Source organism: Tursiops truncatus, chromosome 6, assembly GCF_011762595.2.
Source record: "Tursiops truncatus isolate mTurTru1 chromosome 6, mTurTru1.mat.Y, whole genome shotgun sequence".
NCBI lineage: Eukaryota > Metazoa > Chordata > Mammalia > Artiodactyla > Delphinidae > Tursiops > Tursiops truncatus.
Window position 1 is genome coordinate 11,104,051 of NC_047039.1, and position 26,701 is coordinate 11,130,751.

The following is a 26,701-nucleotide window of genomic DNA, read 5'->3' on the forward strand; positions in this document are numbered from 1 at the left end:
CAGTTACCGAGGGTTATCCTAGTAATGACTGACTCTGTCTTTGAGGGTCAAACACTACCTGAAGCTGAAGGTTAAAAAACATATTTTCCCCCTGTACTTGATGTGATTTTTTGGGTTGTCAGATATAGCAATGTGGAGTAGGTTCTGCTTTCTTCTCCTGGACAGCGTTTTAAAAATACTTGTTTTTCTGTTTTGTTTTTTAAATATGGATATAAAATTTAAGTTCCAGAAAGAGTTATTTAAAACTATATGACATTTCTACAATCAAACAATCCAATGTTGTATGGGTTTCGGTAAATTTCAAGATTGTGTATCAAGAATCAGTTTATCTTCATCATCTCATATTATCCATCTCTCCCAGTTGTCTTGTATTTGGCAGGGGGCGGGGGGAGGGAAATGAGTACTTTGTCTCTCTTGGGACGGGGGCATTTTTCCTGTCTTGCTCATGTAAGTCAGATCCATCTGAATAATTCTCATCCTCAAAGAAAGAATGCTGTAGGATGGCTCCTGCAATCTATTTGGAAGGGAGAAATGACTAACCTGTAGGGATAGGGCAGAGAAGAAAGAAGATAAGAGCCCCAGTTCACATACAATTTAAGTTTAAATGAAAGAGGCAAATAGCATGAATCAATTTCTGAGGGGGGAAGTCATCATAAATAGCCCTCAGATGACAAATTAGTTTCACTTCTGCTTATTGGTAAATGTGGCTTTGTGACTGTGGCTACAAAGGGCTCTATATCCCGGCTGGTTCCACATACCGAGACCAAGGCAAAGAAGCTGCCACTGTCTTCTTTTTGGAATCCTGGAGCTGAAGCAGAAAAAGTGACGTCTGGTAAGTTGTTTCTCTTATGCAATTTATGCTGTAACTTATGGTTGCTTAAAAAAATAGCTTTAGATTTATAGAAGAATTGAGACGATAGTACAGAGAGTTCCCATAGAACCCACACCCAGTTTCCCCTCTTATCTTACATTCGTATGATGCATTTATTGTAATGAATGAACCAACATCTATAATATTATTATTAACTAAAGGCTATCTTTATTCAGATTTTCTTAGCTGTTACCTAATATCCTTTTTCTGTTTTAGGATCCCATCCAAGACACCATATCACATTTAGTTGTCATGTCTCCTTAGGCTCCTCTTGGCTGTGACATTGTTTTTGATGACCTTGACAGTTTTGAGGAGCCCTGGTCAGACATTCTGTAGGGCTCACCTCCATTGAGAGTTGTCCTTTTTTACTCAGGATTAGACTGGCGTTATGGGTTTAGGGAGGAAGATTACAGAGTTAAAAGTCTCATTAACTTTGGCAAGTTTGAGGAAACAATATGAGAGGATTCAAGTTTAGAATCTGATAAAGTACGTAATGAAAATATCTGCTTATTTTACTGACCTATTCGCCTGGGGGAGAAGGTTGGAGGCATGTCACCCCAATGCCTTCTCTACTGTATCTGCCTCCCATGGCTGTGCTTCTAATGTTGCACACGTTTGCTGATGCATTAATGCTCAAAACAGAACTCTTTTCCTTTGGGGGTTTGAAGGCCCTTGTTTCAATTCTGCCTCTAAGCTAACGTGTTTAAATGGTTCCTTTGGAATGTACCTAGTCTGGAAGAGCAGTGCAATGTCCAATAAAGTGGCTAGGAAATTTTGCCAACACCAAAGGTATTTAAGATTTAAAAACAGAAAGGAGATAAATCCTAAACGTCATCAACATTCCATCATTTTATTAAGAATCTCCTCCTTGCCCTTATTTCCTTCTTCAGCTACCTCCCTGTGAGAAGGGTACAAGACTCTACCAAGTGCATAGAACCTTCAAGGCGACTGGTCAATGGGGACAAGAATGGGGGTGTCAGTTTATCATTAAGGTGGCATCTGTTCCCCCCAAAATAAATAGACTTTGCCTTGGTAAATATTAGTACTGATTTCGTGTTTAACTGTCTTCACCAAATATTCTGAAAGACAATAACATCTGTACAGATGCATAAGTGTCTGTAGACCAACTATGCATGCAATGTCATATTTAGTCCCCACGATGAACTCCAGACATAAGTATTTTTAATTCTCATTTTATACGTGGATAAACTGAGGCTCAGAGAGATTAAGTGATTTGTTTAGTATTACATTGAAATACCAGAGCAGGATCTCCAAATCCAGGCATTCTAACTCCAAAACCTGAGTACTTCCCACTACACCACTCCCAGTCTGGAATATAAGCTCTGGGCGTGGGCACACCTTGCCCATTTTCTTCCCTGATGTGTCCCCAACACCTATAACAGTGCCTGGCACACAGTCGACACTCAACAGATATTTATTGAATGAATGAATATAATTCCTGCCATTATTAATGACATGCTTCATTCATTCAACAAATATTTGTTCAGTGTTTACTAAGCACTGAGCACTTCCCACATTTGTTAAAAGTAGGGCATAAACCAATGTTAATGATCAAAATGCCCCTTCAAGGAACTTTGCTAATTGAAGCATTTTAATTTTTTCCTATCAGTGTTACCTTGGGATGGCGGGTAGGGGACAGAAATGAAAGGAAAACAAGAATCATGTCGGGAGGGGTTAATGGGAAGCAAGGGAAGGTGGGATGAGATTCTGACTAAAAGAGGAGAAGAAACCTGGACGCTTGTCATTCTTAATAAACACATGCAGTTTGCCTCGGACACAGACGGAAGGCAGTGAAATGTACTACTCGTCCCCCACCTCATCACACACGCACACACCCCGCACAGAGTCTGGCTTGTTTTCTTCTGAGGGCATTGAAGAATTTGCAGACAGTAGCTTCAGCTGGAGCCCCTAAGCACAATTTTTATCAAGTTCCCACTCTCCCTGCTACTCAACAGCCTTCACTCCCCGAATGCCTTCATCATGCATTAGAGAGAGCCCCTCATTTGTGGGCACTGTTCCCTCATTCTCCTACTCTTAAGCTCCGGAGACTTTGTTTAAATAGTACCACTTAGAGGCTGCTTGGTGGAATGAAAAGAACACGGAACTTGGACTCACTACGTTACCTTGGACAAGTCCCTTCCCTTCTCTGGGCCTCAGTGTCCAAATCTGTAGAATGGGGCTCAAGAGCATTATTTAATTCCACTACATGAAGCTGTTCTAGTATAGGAGTGACCATTGCATTTGTGTCACCTCTGTTATGTTCTCTTAAGAAAAAAGGCAGTAAGCAAACACAAACAGAAGGAAAGGAGAGCAAGAGAAGCAAGAAAAAGTGTCAATAGTCACAATTATTTGACAGGAAACTGGCTCTGTGCAACCTTCCCACATTTAGATACATATGCAGAGTCTCATTTAAAAGATGCTATTCTTAGGCTCAGTGCACACAAATGTAAATAAGTACTAAGAGAAAAACGTAACTGTTAACCACACAGTTGAAATACAAGTGAAATAAACCACACATAAAAAGCTTGCCCGTGTGAGCAATACATTAGGACGTTTTCAACTGCTTCTCTACAGAAATAAATTCTCACAAAATATACCATCGTGGCTACCTCTCTTTGGTGGAAAGTGGAGCCCAACATAATTTGAGGAAGGACTATGGGTCTTTTGCTCTTCAAAGCAAAATGAACCTGAAATGACCGTAATCTCAGCTGTGCTGCTTTTGATGACACAGGAGCCCTAGTTATTGGTACAATCTTGCTTTCCATGGCAAGTGACGTTTCAAAATAAGAACTTAATCCTTTTGGCTCCCAGCTAAATCAGAGAACATTCGCACCTTAAGGACTAGTTCAATTTATAGATGGGAAAGCTAAGGCCCAGGGTGGTACAACGATGGGTCTCAAGTCCTATGACGCCTTTGATTTCGGCAAAGCCCGAACTGGAAACTGCCACACCTGATTTCAAGCTTAATGCCCTTCCCACCATATCATTTAGTTTAACTCAATGGCTATATACTGACGGGCTATACCACACTATCTCCTATTAATTGATATGTTTGTCTATAGGTTTTCCCTTGTAAGTGCTTGGCATTTATTTCATTCTGCCTCTTCAGCCTTTTAGTAAACGATCCCTTTCCATTTTCCGGTGTCTTCGTTTATCAATCAAATGGGCCCTTTCTGCCCGTGTTGGAACATTGGCAGAAGGAATAAATGAAGCAGAATTCACCACAACCGCAACTCAAATAATTTCCAGTTTCTCCAAATTTCATTTAGGGGTCACACATGACTCCTATACTGGTACCATAGATGCTTTATAGTGTGAGGCTCATGGTTTGGTGTCTGCATTGCAAGCAGCTAAACTCAATCTAACCCCAGACAGTTACATGCCAATAACCCTTGCTGGCCACTGTGCACTGTTGATTTAATCAGTAAAGTCCTGTGACCCTGGGGAGCCCCAAACTGCCCATATTCTAGAATTTGGCGAACACGTCTGCTTGTACTCCAGGCCCTCTTCCGTCTTGGATTGAAGGGCCTTAATCTCAGTGTTCAAATGGTGGTAACACTTATCAACTTGTTAGTTCTCTGGGGCTTCATCCGGCTTCTCTAACTGTTCCTGGCATTTGACTAGCAGAATAAGCTGTCCTGAAGGTCTACAGTGGATCTGCCCCTGGGAGGACCACACACGTTGTTTTGTTTCCAGTGCCCAATGTGATATGATGCCTAATATTCTGTGTGACTATGGCTCATGGAGCTGCTGTCTTCAGAAAACAACAGATCTCTTTCTGAGGGGCAATTCCCAGTTCCTCATCTAAAGTTATTGATGACGTTACCATATTTTTTCCTCCTAACTCGCCTAGGTTTTGATGCGGTTTAGCATTTCTAACTCAGCATTTCCAATCAGGAAACTCTCATGAATTTTAGTGACCTCGTAGAGCCCTCCCATCACCAGCTTTACTGGTGACCATTTCAAGCAAGAACACAGCATCCTGGGATTTAAAGAAGCCTTAAAATCCATCTAGTCCAATGCTATTATTAGGTTGCTATATCAGTAAAGGTTTAGACTCTGGGGCAGAAAATCTGTTACATTCCATTTTGGACAACTCTGACTACCAGAGAATGTTCAGCATAAATGTGCTTTCTTATACTTCACACCTAGTGGATCTAGTTCTCCCTGCTTGGGACCCCTGGAAACATGCATCTTCCGTCTCTTATATGCAGCTCTAAGGTCAAGTATTTGAAGACCACTACGAAGTCCTCTCCCTGTCTTCTGCCTTAGCCTGTGTCTTCCCTTCCTCAAGCTAAGCATTCTCAGTTTCTATGGAGCAGTCCTATCAAAATGAATTTGATTTTAAAACATCCTTCGGTATAGAATCTCATCAAAAGCTTCCCACCACTATTTCCTTCATTCAGTCATCCAGCATTATTATCAGACATTGCACTTCATGATAGAAATGCAGCATTGAAATCAATGCACTATGACCTGAAATAGCTCACGGTTCAGTAAAGAGGAAGAGACATAAAGGAAGCATAGCAAGCGTCATAGCACAGATGTCCTTGGAGCAGTGGTGACACAAGAAGGGAATGAATGGAATCAGGACACAGTTGCACAGAGGAAATACTCAAACAAGATCTTGAAGAAAGAGTAGGAATTCACCAGGAAGAAGAGGGGAAGGGTATGTTTCTTCTTGGATTCCCTGCCTCGGAGGACCGCTAGGAGTTTGGGGTGGTCCGAGAGGGAGCCTCAAGAGGAAGAACGGAGATATGAGGAGCTCTAGTGAAGGCTCAGGACCTTGTACATAGTACGGTTCACCCCACATTCAACAAAAACCCAGCAAGTACAGAATCCATTTGTTTGGTTTGATACCCATGATGCAAACTAAGAGTAAGAGGCTCTTTCGACTGATGAGTGGTGAGTTTCGTTTGGGGGTAATATGTAAACGAGGCACCGTCTCCACAACCAACGGCCTGTGGGTCTAGTCGGGGTTGACAGGTCAGGTGGGCTTTTGCATATTTCAGAAGGGCTGGTGACTCTCTGCTTTTGAATTACGCGGCTGAGTGATCCAAGTAGCAACATCAGAAGTGGAGAAGAAGCACAGATGCCGCCCAACTTGTGTCCCTCAGATTCTCCTCAACGTGTGGGGACAGAGAAACTCCAGGGGAGCAGGGCCCACTGTTCTGAGCCTTTACGGACCCACTTCTCCCTCTGTGCCCAACCCTGTGTGCCCGGGACTAGAGACAGGTTGGATCTGGCCCTTCTTCTGGAGGGGCTTCTCCTTCTGTCCGCCCACCCCGCCACCCGCAGATGCTCCATGAGGCGGAGCTTCTCGTAGCCCCCAGTAGGGGTGTCTTCCTGATTGAAGTGTTGGGTGGGCTGGTGAGGAAGATCCAGAGACCCTAGTTGTTGCACCTCTCCTCCCCCACTCAGGGCAACCCCAGGGGGTCCCAGGAGTATCAAATATTCCATCCAACTCCCAGACACATGCTGAGACCTCCTGGGACTCGACATCACTGGCAAAGGAGTTCAAGGGTTACCTGATGGGGGTGCCGATGTCTCCCAAAGCAGCAAAGCTATGTAACTTCACCTTCAAGGGTCTGGTCACTAGAGGTTTATTCTCTTTTCAGAGTGAGTTGCCTTAAAGATCTCAGTCTTTTCAGTTTAAAGTTCTACGGATAGAGCTACTGTTGAAAACCAATAGTCAAACATGGATTTTTGTCATATTTAAACCAATGTGTAGTGAATTAGCTGTTGTGATGGATTTGAAAATAAATTAGAATGGCCACCACCCTTTAGAAGCTTGGGATCTACCTGGGGAGACAAAGCGTAAGCAAAATTACACGTCATTTTTGGTTTTTTGCTTTGTATTTACAATTTCTGCAGTCTACCCCTCCCACCTCCACCCTTGTACTTTGCGTGCATTTTTTTTCAGGCTGACGCTCTAAGTGGACAAAAGCAGGTGATTACACAACAGGAAATGCCAGAAACTGAAGATTGTGTGGGTCAGGAGCCACATCCAGGTAACATCCCTACAATATCACCTGATGAAATGAATGGGAACTATTTACCATTATATAATCAAGGGCAAATGAGTTGAGACTGTATTGAACTACAGTCATTGTTCCTTGCTCTTTATTCAGAAGCTGCTTTCTCACGACACATTTTTAACAGTGAATGGACATCAATTATTTCAGTAACAACTAAAATACCCCATTCATAGTACAGTGGGTTGTCTGACCAGCGATTACATTTGTGACCCCCCTCCTTTAAAAGAAGGTTCCAGGAAACCATCTTGGGTTTTCTGGGGGTAGCCCTCTCAGAACGGGCAAGGTGAGCCCCTGGAATCACTGCAGGTGCTTTCCTTAGAAGGAGAGTTTTAGGGTGAACAACACTGGAATCTGTGAGGGTGGCCCCCCTTCCTAGAAGGCTGGGTGTAGGGCCCCCGGAGACAAGGAGGGAACCGTCCCTCGGAAGATGCAGGGGAGTAACTCCTATGTGCAGAAAGCAGGGTGTATCACATCCTTCGTGTTTTGAGAATTGAAGAGGAAAAATTGCTTCACTCCTGGGGATGAATTCCTTTAAGGGCAAGGGATCAGTGTTTCTGGGTCAGTGGGGTAGTGCTAGCAGCTGAGACGTGGCTGGGCATGAAAACTGAAGGAACTGCAACTTTGGGGACCCCTTGGTTGAGGTTAGCCCTGAAGGCATGGGGCGTTCTGCTGGGAAGATCTGCGGCAGGTGCTGGCAACGGTCTGGATCAACACAGAGCCTGTATTGAGAGCAGTTGTCAAAAGCGACACCTTGTGGCAACAAGAAGCAACAGCAGCAGAGACTAAGGTAGACTTCTTTGGATTGCTCCTACTCACCCCTCTGCTCTTCCTTCGAATAAATCAGTGTAAAATGCTGGAAAAGGCGAGGGAGTGCTTGAGCAATTACAGGGATGAATGAATGTGGCCAGTTCACACCAATTCATTCCGGTTACAGTTTAATATAAAACCACTACCCTTAAGTGGTTTAAATCCCAGATGAAGTACTTTTTTCCTTTCCACGTGGTTTTTCATTTTAGAAATTGAAGGAAAAGTTTAAAACCTTGCTGTTTTATCTGACTTCTCAGCGTTTGCTTTAGTTGAGAAATAAGCTTCCAAATTTTGATCAGATTAATTGCCAGTTTTTACAAAATTGAAATAAAGGCCAGGATACATGGGCTGTACTGAGACTCTTTTGTACATGTGGCTAAGATACTGTGCAAACGTTGTTTACACAGAAGAGTTCCCGAGTTACAGGGTCAAGATCAAGGCCCTCCATCCTTTTACTTTCTTTCCACAGGCAGGGTGGAAACACTGGAATTCCAAGACACCGTTTATAACATATACTAAATTGTTCTTCAGCTGCCCTCTGGCCTAGGGGCCCAAGTTGCATGCTGGTTTTTTTGTCTTTTTTTTAATGGTTAAAAATTATTTGCTTTATTTTGTTAAAACTTATTGGCAGATTTTCTAGAATTTCACTTGATAGCTTCAGTCATGACATATTTATAACTCTAAATGTTTTTCTTTTCCACACTCTGAGATCATGGATAAAATAGAAGAATAAGTTACAAACATCTTCCACAATATTAAACCATAATGTATAATGATTTAAAGTATTAAGACTGTAATTGTGCGTCAAAAAACACTGGACTTGTAGTTTACATCCTTGGCTTTTTGTTCTTGCTGTGTCATTTGCCAGCTCTGTGCCCGTTATAACAAGTCACTTGATCTCTCTGGAACCCTACATCTCAATTCATACATATTTTACATTGTTTTTCAATGTAAAATCCTGTGATTCTGTCACCCCCCTACTATCAATATCCAGGTTCAAAAGTTTAACCTACAGTGTATTCCCTTACTTAAGCTAAATTATTAAAGTTAGCTATTGATATTTGCATATTATAATCAAATAATCTGGGGACTTTGGAAAACCTTATCTGGCTCCACTTTTTTTTTAACTTTTTATTTTATATTGGAGTATAGCTGATGAACAATGTTGTGTTAGTTTCAGGGGTACAGCACAGTGATTCAGTTATACAGATACATGTATCTATTCTTTTTCAAATTCTTTTCTCCCATTTAGGTTGTTACGTAAGATTGAGCAGGGTTCCCTGTGCTATACAGTAGGTCCCTGTTGGTTGTCCATTTTAAATACTGCAGTGGGTACATGTCCATCCCCAACTCCCTAACTAGTGGCATGTTTTTCTTTCTTCTTTGCCCATTCCACTCCGGCATAGCCACTGAGCCAGCAACCCCTTGGTTGTTTCTAAGGCAGTCCTTAGACTGAGCCAGGATAACTTCTTTGAGCGGAGCTCACTCGTAAAGTTAGAATGTCTGAGAGAGAGGGTCTAAGGACAAGTTCTCTCAACTCTCTGTCACTGTGTGAGCATGAGGGTGCAGAGATTCCGGCTTTGGCAGACAGCTCAGGCCGTGCTGCAGTACTCTGTGGGGTGTGAACTGGCTCCAGAACACAGCAGAATCTGTGCTGGAAGATGCGAGGCCGATGCCGCCTGAGTTATCTGGGAGACCCGCGTCTGCAGGCCAGTGGCAGAGGCTGGGCCTTCAGCTCAGGCTGCCACCCTGGGTCCCTGAGCGAAACTCCCTCTCTGTGGTTCTTGAAGGAATATGAACCCTGTGTCATGTTCGGTTTGGAGGCCTCACGCCCTTTTATGAGCTTAGAGAGTATGACTTTTGGGGTCACCTGTTTTTCCAGGTCACCTCATGGCCGTTTCCTAAGAACCACGCCAGCCCCAGGGGCACTGGGTTAGAACCATTTCCAACAATCTTGACTCCAAAGACCCCACCTACTGCCCCTTTCTAACCAGGTGAATCCTGCCGGGGGAGTGTTTTCTAAAACTCACCCAAACACACAGTTTTGGTTACACCCTTTCCTGAGGTTTATGGACCCTTCCAGTTCTTCACTTCATAACTGATGGAAGCCACTAAAGTGAATAAATCTCTGCAGAACCGCAAAGATTTGCTTCTTGGCAATTTTTTTTTTTCTCGCCCATGTAAGGAAGCGGCTGCTAATGTCTTTCAGTGAGGAAGCGGGGGGAAAGCCCCCCAGTTTAATCTCTGAAGGATGTCCACTGGGAGGGCACCCTCCAAAACTCTTGTATTACTTATATTGATATTTTTGTCAGCCGACTCATTTTACAGATGAAGAAACTGAGGCTCCGGGAGAAGAAGAGATTTGCCGTGGTCACGTGGCCTGTTCTTTCCTCTGATTCTGCTCCCAATCAATTTCCCTGTTTGAAAAGATCTCCCAGGGGCCTTTCTCCACCCCACGCTGAGCCGTCTTGGGCTTCTCTTTACACTCTCGGCACTTGGTGAAGAATATCGAGCCATTTTGTCTTCTCAGGATTCCCAAACAGGAACTTTTCATGTCACTTCAACTTATCTTCTGGGGACATACGTTGGACTCTGCGTTTTGGAACTAGATGCAGAGTCCTGGGACTCTGGGAATTAGGAATGGCCCAACAGGGCTGCTTCTGAAATGAGCTCCCGGACATCCAGGGCTGGCAGGGGTGCTCCTAGACTCTTTGGGTTTGTGTATCGATAGAGGTCAGGCAAACACAGTGACCCCTGAACAACGCAGGGGTTAGAGCGCCCACCCTGCTTCGAAGTCAAAAATCTGCATATAGTTTAAAGGTCAACCGTATACTATGCCCCCAAGACCTATAATTTTATATAACCTCTGTTTATCCCTAGTTGATGATGATTTCTTTAAAGAACCCATGAAAAAAAGAAGACGGTCAGATCGAGACCAGCGGTTCCGAGCGTTTCCCTCTGTGGAACAAAGCGCCCTTAGGGAATGTGAGTGTCCTGAAAGGGCTCTGCCACTTGTTTTAACGTGGCTCTGTTCTTTTCCAAATGTGTTAACATGCTCAAAGGAAGAGGAGGTTACATTGAGAAGCAGGATGGGACATCTCCGAATGATCCCGGTCCAAAAAAGGAGGCCTCCTAGTCTCTGCAGAGATAATGTAACAGGACAGTCTATCTCTCAGAATCTGGATAGGAGGCTTGCTACAAAAATAATCTCTTCTTGATTAGAACTGTGAATGAAAACAGTTGTTTTGGTTCTTTCATGGGCATTTATATGATGTCCTTGCATTGTTTTTTTTCTTTTTATGACCACAGGAGAGAAGAATCTAGAAGGGCTACAGCCCATGGTGAAGCCTATGTGACTTCTGTTACACTGAGCCTCAGAGCAGGCTGGCTTCATGGGATGCCCTCATTATCAATGATTGCTCTCCCACAAGCTATCATCTCTTATGTCAGATAACTTGTTCTCTTGTTTAATTGGCTTTTCATTTCTTTTTCTTTTTTTCCTTTCTCTGTAATATTGAGCAGATTCCTCTTGTGGAGACCAAGTACTTGATCCCTGCCAGGTACACCCCAGCTAATACATCTCTATTGATTCCAGATGAAAAACTGGAGTCACGGACCAGAAGGGTTTTGAGCAACACTTACCAGAAACTCATTCAGTCTGTGTTCCTGGATGACAGCATCCCTAATGGTGTCAAGTACCTCATGTGAGTCTGACATCAGCTACCATCAGATCTTACTTGGATGTCTTTCCTTAGGTGGTGGTAGATGCTTTTCTCCAACAATGAAAGGGAATTTTCAATTAAAAACAGAGCAAAGAAAGCCAACAAGTTCTGTAGCTACGGGCCATTATTGTTATTTCCCATAGTTACCATTCATTGAGCTGTCACTGCTGCTAGGTGATCTGCTAGATACTTTATATATATCAAATTTCGTTTAAGTGTCCCAATACCCCTATAAAGTAGGAGCCGTTATTATCACCCCCATTTTGCAGAAATTGAGGCTCTGAGAGGCCAAGACATTGACCAAGGTCACACGGTTGGTAAGTGAAAGGGCCTGGAATCCAGCCCAGGCTGTGGGACTCTGAGCCTGTGCCCTCAATGGCCTGTGCCCAGCTGACTAGAAGGACTTGAGTGGTGTCAAGGCTGCATCTCCCGCCCAGTAAGACTCTTCATGATGCTCCTAATAACACTTCACCTCTGCATAAACTTTATTTCTAAGATCAAGACTATATAATTTCCATGGAACACAAACAAGGAGACCTCACATTTATATAGACATTGTAGAGTTTGTGTAGAGTTATCATTACCAAGTATTTTTGCATAATCTCATTTGATCCTCATGACAACTCTGTATAGTAAACAGGGATGAATATTCCCCTTTGACCAGGGAGAGAACGGAGATTCAGAAAGATGCGGTGACTTGCCCAGGATTAGAACTCAGTTTTTGTTTTTTTTTTTTTTTTTTTTTTGGTACGCGGACCTCTCAGTGCTGTGGCCTCTCCCGTTGTGGAGCACAGGCTCCGGACGCGCAGGCTCAGCGGCCATGGCTCAGGGGTCCAGCCGCTCCGCGGCACGTGGGATCTTCCCGGACCGGGGCACGAACCCGCATCCCCTGCATCGGCAGGCGGACTCCCAACCACTGTGCCACCAGGGAAGCCCCTAGAACTCAGTTGTTTTGTGTTCTGTTCTGATGATCTCCCTACTATGCTTCGATGACCGTGACAATGAGCATTTTTAAATCGATCTAGAAACAGGCTTCTTGCCTTGATTGAAAAACCATCACTGGACCCAATCTACATCGGATTATTTGGAAGCACTGGGGCTGGGAAGAGCTCCCTGATCAATGCCATCATCCAGCAAGCCATGTTTCTACCAGTGTCTGGAGAAAGTATATGTACATCTTGTATTGTTCAAGTGAGCTCAGGCTGCTGTGAGCAGTATGAAGCCAAAATCCACCTACTCTCCAACCAGGTAAGTGTTGCCTCCCTCCCCCCCTCCCTCCCTCCCTGTTATCCTCCCTCTCTCCCTCCTTTCCTTCCTCCTTCCTTCTCTTTCTTCCTTCTTCCTTTTCTTTCCTTCCCGCCCCCTCTCAGAGACTAACATTATGTTCCTTGTAAATATAGCTCACGTCTTCGTTAAACGAAAAGAACACAGTACAGAATGAGAAAGTCCAACAGAACAAGATGGGGGTTCTAGTGGGTCCTGTCTCAGCTCTTTATGGGACTTTGGGCAGGACGTTTCCCTCTTTGGGTTCCTGTTTCCTCATGGACGAAACAAGGGGGTTGGATTAGATGATCCCTGACGGGATTAGGTGATTTTAGATTTCCCGGGTATGCAGCCCCCTGCCCTCCACAGGGACGATGGATTTCTCTCTTTGTCAGTGTCTTCTGTATCTGTGTCCTGGGGGGCTTTGGCCCCCACTCTGCCTTGGCAGGAGTGGAAGCAGGAGCTGAAGAACTTGACGAAACTCCTGCACAGGCCTGAGCAGCTGGGCAGAGAAGAAGAGGATGCCTGGGACAGGGACGATGCGGTGGAGGAAGCCATTTGGAAGCTACAAATGGTTTATGGAAACGGGGTGGAAAGGAAGAGCTATGAGGAGTTACTAAGGGCAAAGCCCAAAGGAAAGATCCCCACCTCCAGAGTCATCACCCTCAAGGCGGAAGAGGTGGGTTCAGGACGTCTTTATTTTTTCATGAGTCTCAAGGATAACAGTTGAATCCCTTTAGGGGATTTGGGCAAGGCACAGTGTTCTTATTGGAAATAAGTTGATACCAAAATCAGAAGTATCCATGAGAAAGTGGTTTTTCATTATTTATGGCTGTCAAATGGGAATTTTTAGTGTCTGAGTGGGGAGTTTTTGTTCACAGGAAAGGCTATTTACAGTTACTTGAAGATTAATTAAGGATGCTTTTAGTGGCAAATAATTTAAAAAATAAGCCCAATTTTTAATGGCTTAAACAAATAGGGATTTATTCATTTTCTCACATAAGGAGTCTGGGGGCAGTTGGGTCTGTGGGTTGGTTCAGTGGCTCAACCATGGCCGCATGCCTCTGGTTCCCCTGACCTTCCACATCTGTTGCCTCATTGTAACAAAATTGCTACTGAAGTGCTGGACTTCACAGCTAGCTTCATGGGAGGAAGACATGGATAAAAAGGTGGCACCAACCACATCTCCTCTTTCACTGGGAAGTAAAAGTTTTCCTAGAAACACCCAACAAATTTCCATGTAGACTTTCTTGTTCAGAACTGAGTCACATGGCCTTTCTGAGCGGAAGGAGAGTCTAGAAAAAACAAGAAGCAGACTTGCCAAGATTGGCTGAGACCAATCTCAATCCACTGCCTTCCCCAATAAACACATAGTCAGGATGCTGCTGGTGCAGGTGAAGGGCAGGATGGATACAGGATGGGCACCTAGTAGAACAATGCCCTCTTCATTTTTATGATCAATATTCATTTTATTAAAATTAAAATTCGATTTTAAATTAAACCAGAATACACGGGCAACTAATATGTAATTTATTAATGTTGTACATTTAAAAACCTAGTGTTCCTTGCATCTGAAAATTCCCTTTAATATATTGTTATTCCATTTGTAAATCTGGCAATTTTTGTATAAAACGAACAATTACTTACACCTGTTCTAAAATTTAATATTCAGTTATCTCCTAAGTTTACCATAGAAAAGCTTCCTTTCAAAGTTAATGCTACTTACATAATTAATCAACATTTCTTTTTATAGTTCAAATTTAATATATTTGATTCTCTCAAAAAAATTGAAATACTTGACCAGGCATACTTAGAAGTCAAATGAATTAAACCTTTCAAGGCACTTAGCTCTTATATAACTAGAAAATGGAACAAATGTAGTAGCCATTTCTTATATTTAAATGGCTATTATAGTTAAAACACATTATGCTCCTAATATCTAAAACATAGACCGAGCACGTCCAAAGAAACATAATGATGATAAAACTGGTTACTTTATCTGAATACACACAACTTACACCAAGCTATCAATATAATATTCATTTCTTCACTACTCTATATTTAGAAATATCCCTTCCCGGTGTTACGAATCTACCCATTGAAACAAGAGGAACAGAATTAACATCTCCATGAATGAGGGCACAAATTCAGAGTTTGGGTCAGGGATTGTAGGCTGGGGTGAGGGAATCTGAGTTTCCCTTCCAGAATGACTCGCCTCCACCAGTTTATTGAGTGGAGCCCTCTTCTTACAGAAAGCCCATGCTTTTTCTTTTATGTTGCTCTTTTTGTATCTCCTTTATTTTTTAATCAAAATATCTTAAAGAACTTTTATCATTTCCTCTCTCACAATTTCTTGTGATTCGATTAGAATTGATGAGACCTCTTACTCCCTACCCTGCAATTAAATCAGATTGCAACAAATCCTCTGACTTAATCTCAACTCTCTTAAGAATTTACTTGATCTTTCTTTCAGGACCATTCTGTAGATATTTATTAACAATGACCACCGTGCATCCCAAATCTTCTCTCCCCTGAAGTATCCCATAGAGATTCGCTGCCATGGTAGCTGGCATGAAGATGTCATTGTACCAAGATACGTTTCGTGAAAAACAACAGGCTGAGAGTGATCCCCCATCTCACCCACCATCATGAAAACATCCTGGAAATGCCTATATGTCAATATATTTTTTTGGTACTTGGAAGATAAATTTTTAAAATCTTTTTGAAGATCAACTTCAATTTTCCATCTGGAAAATATGGTCACCATCTCACTATCCATTTTCCACAGTCAGGGCTTTCTGGTAATGAACATGCTCACATTAACCATGTGGGAAGAATCCTCTCTCTCTCAAATTTAGAATATTGCATATGACTTCCATTAATTTTAGAACTGGAATGGAATTTAGAAGATACACTCATTATCCAGTGAAGCTATAACTTTCCTGAAGCCCTGTTCTAACTGACTTTGTTTTCTGCATCTGTCAGTTAAGGAACTTGAACTTCCTGATCTCCAGTATCCTTTCTGGTTCTGAGTCTAGACCCTTCCAGGCTGGATCTGAGGCCTCCTGGTGCCTGTTGCCCAGGTGCTGCTTTTCACGTTTCTCGGTGGACCTTCGGTGAACCTGAGTCACAGCCCATTCAGGGTAGACGTGCTGGGAGAATGTCTGGTGTGTGTGACCTGTCACCTGTCCCTCTTCCTCAGGCAGGAGAGCTGTCTCTCAAGCTGGACCCCTACATCCGGACTCAGAGGAGAGGCTGGGATGAAGGATCAGCTGAGACACAAATCTGGCCCTTGATCAAGCTGGTGGAAGTGACTCTTCCCAAATCGGAGCTGATTCCAGAAGGCGTTGTGCTGGTGGACATTCCAGGCACAGGCGACTTCAACAGCAAGAGGGACGAGATGTGGAGAAAGGTGATTCTCTTTCATACGGCTTTGTTCCCTTCTCTCCTCAACTCCAACACCCTTTCTAAAGCAGCAAAGAATGCTCTGCTTTCCGCTTACAGGATTTTATGAGCTCATCGGAGTTAAATTCTTCCACGTTCTAAGCCTCAGGGCCATGGCAGGATATGGTTGGCCAGAGAAACTGGGGAGGGAGGAATCATGAGTATGTGACAGATGAAAAGGGCCAGCAATAAAGTTGTCCAAGAGTGAGCAGAGGAAACAAGGACAGAGCAGGAGAGGGAGGTCCAGATCTGGGTACAAAGCAGAGAAGCCAATAGCCACGCACCAAGGAACCAGGAGGCTGCTCCCATGTTTGGTTGTAGGGAAGAGAAACTCACTAAAGCAAATCCCAAGTCAAGAAGGGTTAATCAAAAGGCTATCAAAGGATCTCACGAGACACAGCCAGGCCCCAGGCCCACCTATCAGGCTGGAAGCAGCTATTTTCTCGCTCATCCTCTGCCTGGTCTCTTGTGACTCTGTTTCTCTTTGTGCATCTGTCAGCTGAGTCCTGCTTCTCCCTTAGCCATTAGCGCCCATGTTGTGGAACAGGACCGCCTTAGCTGCGTCTCTGAATGACACTGCTGTTCCTGTGCCTCTCACTGTCTGACTATAGTCTCTATGTCTTTTAGTTCAGATTCCTCAGAAGGAAAGTCTGATCAATTACCACCCAGCTAAGGATCAACTCTCTCTGGATTAAGTATCCATCCCTAGTGTAGTCAGCTGTGCCCGAAGGGGGTCATTGAGATGAAAGTGGGTAGGAGTTCAATTCCCAGCAAATGGAGCATAAGCTGATCGGGGGCCCCCCCAGATGTGTCCGCAGCCAGAGAGTTAAGCATTAGGGCAGTTTGAGCTGCACCTAGTGATTAGAGGCTGGGGGATTTTTAAGAATTTATCTCTTTGTTAATTTGCTTTCTGTTCATCAGACACATACAATATGTAAGACTATGTACTAAGCACTGAGGATGCAAAGATTATAGCTAATAATAATGAGAGCTGAGCTAATTTTATAGCTCATAACCCATGCAAGAAGGCTCAAGAGCCTCTCTGCTGTCAACCTCTACTATATCCTACACGATAAACGACACAAAATGAAGAGTGAATGAACAGATACAGAACATGACCTTTTATGTTAAGAAGTGTGTGCGTGTGTAATGTTTGCAAATGCACGGCAAAAGTCAGATCCTGCCTTCTGGTAAGATACATACCCAACTGTTAACAGCAGCTTCTGTGTCTCCTACCGCTCTTTACTACAGACACCTCTGTATTGTTCGTATATTTTGCCTGAACATGTATTATCTTTACAACTAAAAAGACGAAAACAAAATAAAACAATGTGAATGCGAAGCGGAGCCTTCCCTCAAGGGGCTTAGAGTCTACTAGGAGAAATGAAACACGCAGATGACAAAATACATGGCAGAAAATGATGTAAGAGAAGCACAAGGAGCTATGAGCTCTCAAAAGTCGAAATCACCTCCAACCAGAGAGCTCATTCCTTCAACGAATAGCCACTGAGCATCTCCTCAATTTTATGATAGGTTCTGGACGGACGGAGACAAAGTCCTTGCCCTTGGAAGGCTCGTAGTCCAGAGGGAATGAAATACACTAATGAACAAACCCCGTTACTTAAAAATGAGAGCACAAGGTGATGACTTCATGTGGGAGGTGGGTGAGGCTTCAGAGTGGAGTGGATACAGATGCTCAGCCTCCCCCAGGTGGAGGAGGCAGGTGGGAGCGGGACCCCGAGCACCGTTTGCAGCACTTGCGGAGCCCAGAGGGCTGAGGGCGCGGGGGAAGGATGGAGAGAGGCGCAGAAGCCAAGCCTGGGAAAGGTGGGGTGGGCTTTAACACCATGCTTCCTGGGGAAGTTCGAAGGACAGGAGGGACTCGGGTGAGTGATAGAGAGAGAAAGGGCGTCTTAGAAGGAGCTCAGGAGTGCAGGGTGGGAGGGATCACGGGGCACAGGACCAGAGCCAGAAGAGACTGGGAAGGAGGGCCAGTGTCTGTGAGTCACGATCAGTGCAGTGACTGCCAAAAAACTCGCCGCGGGCCCACTGCTTCTCTGTTACAGGTAGACTTTAAATTCAGCAGATTTGCGCTAAATGAATGACAGTGGGCCGGGGGAGCTTTGTGACTGTGGTTTCCGATAAAGATCAGGATGACAGCTTACAGATGATCAGCCTATGCCCTGATTTTACAGATAAGGAAATGGAGGCTGAGAGATGGGAAGTCATTTGCTCAAGACCACACATCTACCGAGTGGCAGAATTTGAACCAGAGAGCAGGTTCCTGCCTTTCCAGCTGAGGCTCTGTCTCTCACCCCCCAGGACATCCCCTAACAGTTCTTTAAGGGGGAGGCAGTCCCAGCATCCTTCACCCTTGGTGGTCTGCTCAGGCCTGGCCGGGAGAGCCTTTGTTTCTGCAGGGTTTCAGCTCTGGGAGTGGAATCGCCAACCTCCTCTAGTTCCAGGCCAGTCCCAGGGAGCGACAGCCTGAGGAGGTGGCCGGCCTCTCTCACAGGATGGAGCCGTGGCTGCTGCCAGTTCAGATACACTGGGCACCGTATCAAAGGCTGCTCAGAACAGAGGAGCTCTGAGGAGGTGGGGCTGAAGCGAAGTGATGGCTCCCGGCCTGCTCTGCTTGGTCGCAGCTCCCCTCCGCGCTTGTGGTTTTGTGATATCCTCTCATGAGAAGTTACTAAAGACACCCCTCCTTCCAGGGAGAACAGAACACGATGCCTTGCCCCCACCTCCCCAGCTGCCCAGCAGTACCTTCCCTACACTAAAACGATTAAGAGCTCAGACGTCCCTGTGCTGCCTGAGTCACCTGACCTCTTGGAGGCCCATTCTCATTGTGGGAAGGGAGGAGGGCGGCGATGGCAGGGGGCCATCCTACCCACTCCCAAATCCAGTGGCTCTTGTCTTATATAGATCTGCTTTTTTCCGGTGTTTTCTGTGACTCTAATTTTACCAAATCCTGGCAGTCGGGAGCTTTGTGTAGGGCCTGAAATTTAACCAATGCAACCTTTATGATTGCATTTCTCTTCTCTTTTAATAAACATTTATTAAGCACCTGTAGTTTACCAGGACCAGGGGAATATAAAAGTGAAAGAGGCCCTGCCCTAGAGGAGGAGCTTCATCTTCCACAGCCTGATGGCATAATCCGAAGCATCCCTAAATTGGTTATAATTTGGGAAGTGGGAGGGAGCGATTGGTTTTATTTTCCTGCCCGAATGTGAGTCCATCCATGTAGGGGAGGAAGTTCAGGACCCATAGTTGTGTGGCCTTAAGCAGATCCTTTGCCTCTCGGGGCCTGCCATGTACCTTCTTTATAAAACAATGAAGTTTGTTTGACACTGGAGATGGATGCTTTCATAACAATGATCCGTGAAGCCAAGAGGTTCATGGGCAGAGGGTGCGGGACACAGAGCACGTGGGGACTCCAAACCCTCCACCCCCAATTCAACCATAGCAGTTCTATTTTAAAAAATCAAGTTTGGCAATTGGAATTCTTCCTAAGATTTCATTTGAAAAAGGCTCCACCGTTAAAAACATGTTTGAAACCCCCTGCTCTAGATCAAGCTTTCTCAGCCTCAGCTCTTTTGACATTTTGGGTCCAGCGAATTCTTTGCTGTAGGGGCCCGACCTGGGCATTGCAAGATGTTTAGCAGCTTCCGTGGCCTTTACCCACACTAGTGCCCCCTCAAGTCAAAACGGTTAAAAATGTCTCCATACATTGCCAAGCGTCGCCTGGGGTATAGAATCTCCACTAGTTAAGAACCACTAGTATAAAGCAAATAATGACTGAATTAGCAACTCGCAAACTTGTCACAGCTTTTTGTACAAAGTGCTATTCTGAGGAACCATAAACAAACTCAGTCCTGGTGATGGACCCGCTTTTCACTTATATGGCGAGATAAGATGAGTGAAACAATACAGTCAGAGAAATGTCACAAGGCAACACACTATTGCTTGTCACGTGAAAGTTGCATATTAGCTGAAGCAATACATATGTGATCCATGAGTAGGTTGCAATTTCAGGTGCATTGGCCTTTGCAACTTGAATCACGCGGTTTCTGGCTCCCTGCTGCCACCTGGTGGTAGTATGCTGAATATGCAGGGGCAGCCAGACATCAAAATGATGCCCTGTGGTGACAGCTTTGGGGTAGATCATGACCAGGACTAGCTCTGGAAGAACAATAATTTTCCCTAGAGAACAGCTGAGGTAAATCAAGCCCGTGATGGATCTGGAACTGGAGGTCTGATTTCTTGAATTCTATCAATGACTACTGCCACAAACATCTCTGAAGCCTCTACTATGGGCCAAGTACTGTGCTTGAGGTGATGTGGATTCCAAGCTGGAAGGTGCAGCCCCTTCCCATCCGGTACCTCACAGTCTGGGTGAAGAGGGGGAGAGGGGTATAGAGTGCCGACCGTGTACAATAGTTCTGCCTGAGAAGTACTGTGGCAGGTAAGTCCAGGTGCTGTGGGATGCAGAGGTGGAGGTGGCCAACCTAGCCTCAGGTGGCCCTTGGCAGTCTCAGATGGCAAATGGAGGTCAAGCAGAGGTCACGGCAAGGGCAAAGGCCCAAGAGATAGATGAACAATTTACATCCCAGGAAGTGTATGAAGCTCGTATGATTGGTGCCTAAAAGAATGTGGTGGGGAGGGATGAGAAGTGGGGGTGGAGAGAGAGTCGGGGCAGGGCATCGAGGACAGACATGGTACATTAAGGAAGCACATGCTCTACAACCGAGGCACCATTTATGCTCTTAAACATGCTGTGGTCATGTTTCACAGACCATTGATAAATGCTCAGTGATCTGGCTGATCAGTGACATTGAAAGAGTTTCTGGAGGGAGAGCCCATGAAGACCTTCTGAACGAGAGCATCAAAGCCTGCCAAAGGGGGTTCTGCAGGGACATGGCCCTGGTGGTCACCAAGACCGACAAGCTCCACTTGCCGGAATATCTAAGGTACGGTGCTGGGCTTACAGGGATGCGGGCTTTCCTCCATGGGTCCTGACTGCCGTAATTACGGTAACAACAGAGCTTTGACTCATGGGCATTTCGGACTCAGGGAAGTGACCACTGGGGCTAAAAGAGAAGTCTGGGTGATTTCCTGGGACATCAGGACCCTTGGGTAGGTTGTCTTGGGAATCTTCCAGAGCAGCTGCTTAACGCCCAACAGGCTGTGCTCTTACGCCACTCTGGTGTCTGAGATGCAAAGAGCATTTTACAGAGTGGTGGACCTGCCCGTCCCCCCAGATATGGGAAGTGTAGACGCCCCACAGCTAGTGGGCACTTCCTATAACACCCTGGCCCGGTACCGCTTTGAAGTGTCAAGATTCTGTTTCAGATTTGTCTCCTCCTGAGATTTTAAACCCATATGGAGCAAGGTTCTCAAAGGTTCAGAACTCGGTCCAAAGTAAAAGCATTCTTAGAGTCATACTCTAACAAAACATAATGAAGGGTAAGCATTTTAGAGCTTAATAGATGTTAATATATGTTCATTTCCATGCACATGTCTGTTCCCCCTGTAACTAGGCGGACTGGAACTTATCTTCCATGCTGGGGCACTCTGAAAGTGAAAGGGGTTGTTATTAATCCTTACAGAGGATCGCAGGTGTACACTGGTCTGTTCCAGGGACATGAGACATATGATCATGGGCTCTACCCTTGACAGTGTTTCCCTGCTCTAACAAAAGCTTCTCCACCTGTCCGCTCTGCCGTATCCCCCCCCGACTTGAGTCTACTGTCTCCAGGAACTAACTTAGCAGAGAAAAATTCCTCAGTGAAGAAACAGACTAAGACTTTTCCCCCAACTTCTTGCTTTCACGGTCTAAGTTGGAATTTCAGCTCCATTATTTTTTTCCCTGCAATTCCATTCACCCCACTCCCTACCACAGAATAGTATCTCAAGTGCTCCCTTTCCAATGCCAGCTCTAAAACTGAACATAATACAGTTGAATTTATTAAATGTTTATTGAACACTGTGGTAGGGGCAGCAGATTCAGAGAGGCATCTTGCTTAGTCACTGAGGTCACTGTCTTAAAAGAGGATGAAAGGTTATATGAGAGGGACAAGTAAAGTACCATGGGACCTCGGAGAGTGAGGGCTGCGTTTTGACTGGGCCAGGTGGTGAGGTCACAGAAAATTCCACCGATGACAAAATACTGAGAAATTAAGATACTTTTTTCAAATGGACACTGGGGATGGGTCAGAGCATTTGGACTGAAGAAAGAGCTTAGGAAGAGGCATAAAGGCATGACAGTATATGCTGCTTTCAGGGAAAGTCAAGACTGCTGTGACACATCATGAGATAAATAATTGTTACATTTCTCATTCCAGGGAAAGAAAAGTGGGAAGTGTAAGTATGGACCAGTTATTTTTTTTTTTCTTTCTTTTTTAAAGCTCAATTGAGATATAATTGATAGACAAAAAGTTACACACATTTAATGTAAACATCTTGATGAGTTTGGACTTGTTATTCTTAAATAATACTTTTTATGATTAGTATTATATGATTCGAACACATGCACATTTGTCTGGGCCAGAGGAAGAGCTCCCGCAAGATGTGCATCTTATCCCTTTATCACTCTTGATAACCCTAGACTCTTTGCCATGCTTTTATTTCTTTTCACAATCCAGCAAGCTATTCAAAGTCAGCGAGAGGCTGTTTTAGAAAGAAATGAAATGATAAAGCTACAAAGGAATAAAGTTCTCAAGGAAAAACTAAAGGTAAGTTAACAGATTCTCCTATGCATTTTTCTGCTTTTCAACCACTCAGATTTTGAGAAACACCTATTTGGTCTTGCGCGGCAGCAAGGGCAGAGGCTTTGGAGTAGACAACTTAGTCCTGCTGATTAATTACTTTGTGACCTTAGGCAAATTACCGTGCCTCTCTGAGCTTCCATTTTCTCATCTGTAAAATGGGGGAATAATAATATCTACTGCCTGTGATTGTTGGAAGGATTGAATGAGCATATGGTCTACTGAGAACTGTGTGCAGATAAAATCAGGGATCACAGTGCAGGTTGAAGTGTGCTTGGCTAGAGGGATGCAGCAGGGCTGGGGGAACACAGAGGAAGGATGCCCCAGTCACGCGGGCCGTTGGGGGAGGCGGTGTTGAGGAGAAGTTCAGGGAAAACTTCTCAGCCTCTTCAGCAGAATTTTAAAGAACCAATAGTCTTGAGTGAGGTGAAGAAGTCGGAGAAAATGTGTTTGATACAGAAGGAAGAACGTGGTTGAAGAAAACTGCCACGCTTGGTGAATTACAGGCAAGTAGTTTTGAATAGCTCAGCAAGGGGCATATGCAGGAGTGTTAGGAGAAAAGCCCTGAGCTCTATTTTTCAAGCTTGAGTAATTGTTCTGTGGGAATCTTGCTGTTTCTTAAATTATTTTTATTATGCTGTCACTAAAATAGGTACAAACATAAAACTCCTTCCTGTAATAGTCTTATGCAACTATAAAACTGAAACCAACTTGAAGATAAAATATAAACAAAACAACTTAAATGTTATATCACAGTTAGTATAATATGATAGAAGGGATGGTTTTGCTGAAACTAAACCTTCAGTGTTGGATTTAACAGTAAAAACACATGGCCTTAGGTCCAGTTCTATGTTTAATTGCTTTCTGTATTTTGACTTCAATTATACTGATGCAGAAAATGTCTGGCGTACAATGTGGAATTGGAAATTTCAGGGCTTTTGTTTCTAATTCAGAATAATCAGACCTCATACTCAAGCCAAAGTCTTCTACCGAGCAATTCTTGAATGTTGCTTTTAATGAGGCAATAACTCAGTAAAGCTGTTCTTATTCTCTTTAATTGTTCTTCCTGGCATTAAAGAAATATGCATTTTATGAGGACCGAATTATATTGTTTCTGGAAGCAGAAACATAAAATACCTCAATACACAATTTACAAGTATATTTATTGCTAAAAAATGTGGCAAATTGGTATGTACAAGATAGGGTCTGGGCAACAATACATCAGCTTGCAGGGTGACTGTGGTTTTGATTCTTATGGCACAAGTTCTTTTAGGTCTCACACCTACACCTCTGATGGCTAGGTAACGCCTTCATTCTCCAACCGCTTCTTTTCAGTTTGAATTATTGTGAGACCTTTATTTGTACTGCAGACCTTCATTTGGAGCAAATTTAATTTCGATCATAGAAAATATGAGTCAGAAGTTGATTATAGGGTAGCCACTCATAGAGATGTCTCTACTTATTTTTTTTAATTATAAAAAAGAAAATTAAGAAAAATATTGTAAGAAAAATTTCAGGCTCCTGGGACTACACTTATTGATTTCAATTTGGAAATATTATGCATCTTAGAAAGGTGATTTTCTCGGGAATATGGAGAAGGGATGGTGGGGAGAGGGGCTGGTGAAGATTGGATGTAGAAAGACCAGCTGGGAGGCTTTTTCTGTAATCTAGTTGGTGTTTAAAAAAAAAAAAAAAGAAGTGATAGGGCTTCCCTGGTGGCACAGTGGTTAAGAATCCATCTGCCAATGCAGGGGACATGGGTCTGAGCCCTCCGGGAAGATCCCACATGCTGCGGAGCAACTAAGCCCGTACGCTACAACTACTGAGCCTGTGCTCTAGAGCCCGTGAGCCACAACTACTGAGCCTGTGTGCCACAACTACTGAAGCCCACATGCCTAGAGCCCGTGCTTGGAGAAGCTAAGAGAAGCCACCGCGATGAGAAGCCCACACACCGCAACGAAGAGTAGCCCCCGCTCACTGCAACTAGAGAAAGCCGGCGCACAGCAACAAAGACCCAATGTAGCCCAAAAAAAAAAAAAAAAAAAAAGTGATAAGAGCCTGAACTAGGCAGTAACCATAGAAATAGAGTAGAGGAGATGCATTCAAGAACTAATAGGGGGTTCAGATCCATAGGTCTGGACGACTAACTGTATGTGGCAGGTAAAAGAAAGCTGGGTTTTGATGTTTTCAGGCATTTTTTTTTTCAGGCATGTCTTTTGAGCTGGTTATTATACAGCATTTTGCCTTTGCTTTAGCAAATCTGTAAAGAAAACCTATGCTACTGCTCCAGTGCCTCTCTCCTTCACTCGCACATGGCTACCGCACTCATACTTCTGACACCAGATGTGTGGGAGTTTTCTTCACACTAAGTAATTCTCTCTGACACCAGCTGGGCACCTTACAATTTAACTCAGTTTGACATGGTCTACCTGGAGATAGTGTCAGATCCCACAGGTTAAGGGTTTAGTCCCACAAGACTGCCTCCCACTTCAGATACGAATCGCAAGAAGTAGGTCCCCAGGTTACCCGCAACTGCCTGACTTGGCTACAAATTGGTTCCCATGACCTCCTCTCCCTTGCATTGGGTTATTTGCTAGAACAACTCACAGAACTCACAGTGAAACACTCACATTTACCAGTTTACTATATAATAAAGGATATGATAAGAGATGAACAGCCAGTTGAAGAGATACATAGGGCGAGGTCTGGGAGGGTCCCCAGCACAGGAGCCTCTGTCCCCATGGAACTGGGGTGCATCGCTCTCCAAGTATGTGGATGTGCTCACAACCTGGACGCTCTCCGAGCCCCACACTACTGGGATTTTAGGGAGCTTCATCAGATAGACACGATCAATGATTAACTCCATTTCCAGCTCCTCTCCCCTCTCTGGAGAATGGGGGTGGGGGGTAGAAATTCCAAGGGATTTGGGAGCTCTGTGCTGGGAACTGGGGCCAAAGACTCAATGTTAGAATGAAACCCCCTATTTATAAGGGGTTTAGGAGCCCTGTGTTGGGAACTCAGGGCAGAGACCTGTAGATAGATAGATAGATAGAGAGATAGATAGATAGATAGAGATAGAGCTTATTATTTCATAATACCTTATTAGTTTACTCAGTTTGAGGATTATAATGAACTCATGGCTTTTCACAGAATTACTGTGTTCTTTTTTATGTTCAAGTTCACATCTTGGCCAAAGGGAGCCTTTAATTTAAGCTGGTTCCTTTTAGCATTACCCAGACATTCAAAAAATATATCTTTCCTCTCTGGTAACAAGAACATATTCAGGCCCATTTTCTTTTTCCCTGCCCCAAGGCATGGAACTATTACTATCAAAGAAACTTGGGTTTCTTTTAGTAGAGAATAATATTAAAAATAAAAGTTGGGGTGCAAGGGGTACATATCAAATAATTCATACAAGTAAAAGAAGTGGACAGGGTGATGTCACTGCAAAGTCATTTTAATGACAAAGCTAGAAAATATAGATTTTTTAAAAAATGGGGTTGCAACTAGTTCAAAAAGATACATGCACCCCAATGTTCATAGCAGCGTTATTTACAATTGCTGAGACTTAGAAACAACCTAAGTCTCCATCAACAGATGAATGGATAAAGAAGTTGCAGTGTATATATGTGTGTGTGTATATATATATGTAGATAAATAGATAGATAGATAGAGATATATACACACACATACATACATACAATGGAATACTACTCAGCCATAAAAAAGAATGAGATTTTGCCATTTGCAGCAACATGGATGGACTTG

At 44.0% G+C, this 26,701-nt stretch overlaps 1 protein-coding gene across 1 annotated transcript in view; it reads left to right on the forward strand.

The window, feature by feature from the left end:
• Positions 1-466: 466 nt before the first annotated feature.
• NUGGC (nuclear GTPase, germinal center associated) overlaps positions 467-26,701 on the forward strand; it is a 47,131-nt gene continuing 20,896 nt past the window's right edge. Inside the window, exons 1-10 of the mRNA XM_004317512.4 lie at positions 467-832; positions 6,816-6,903; positions 10,618-10,722; positions 11,333-11,441; positions 12,485-12,707; positions 13,171-13,401; positions 15,925-16,134; positions 20,961-21,136; positions 22,511-22,529; positions 22,811-22,900. Coding sequence (XP_004317560.1) covers positions 6,861-6,903; positions 10,618-10,722; positions 11,333-11,441; positions 12,485-12,707; positions 13,171-13,401; positions 15,925-16,134; positions 20,961-21,136; positions 22,511-22,529; positions 22,811-22,900 — 1,206 coding nt within the window. The 5' untranslated portion in view covers positions 467-832; positions 6,816-6,860. The remainder of the gene's footprint in view (positions 833-6,815; positions 6,904-10,617; positions 10,723-11,332; positions 11,442-12,484; positions 12,708-13,170; positions 13,402-15,924; positions 16,135-20,960; positions 21,137-22,510; positions 22,530-22,810; positions 22,901-26,701) is intronic.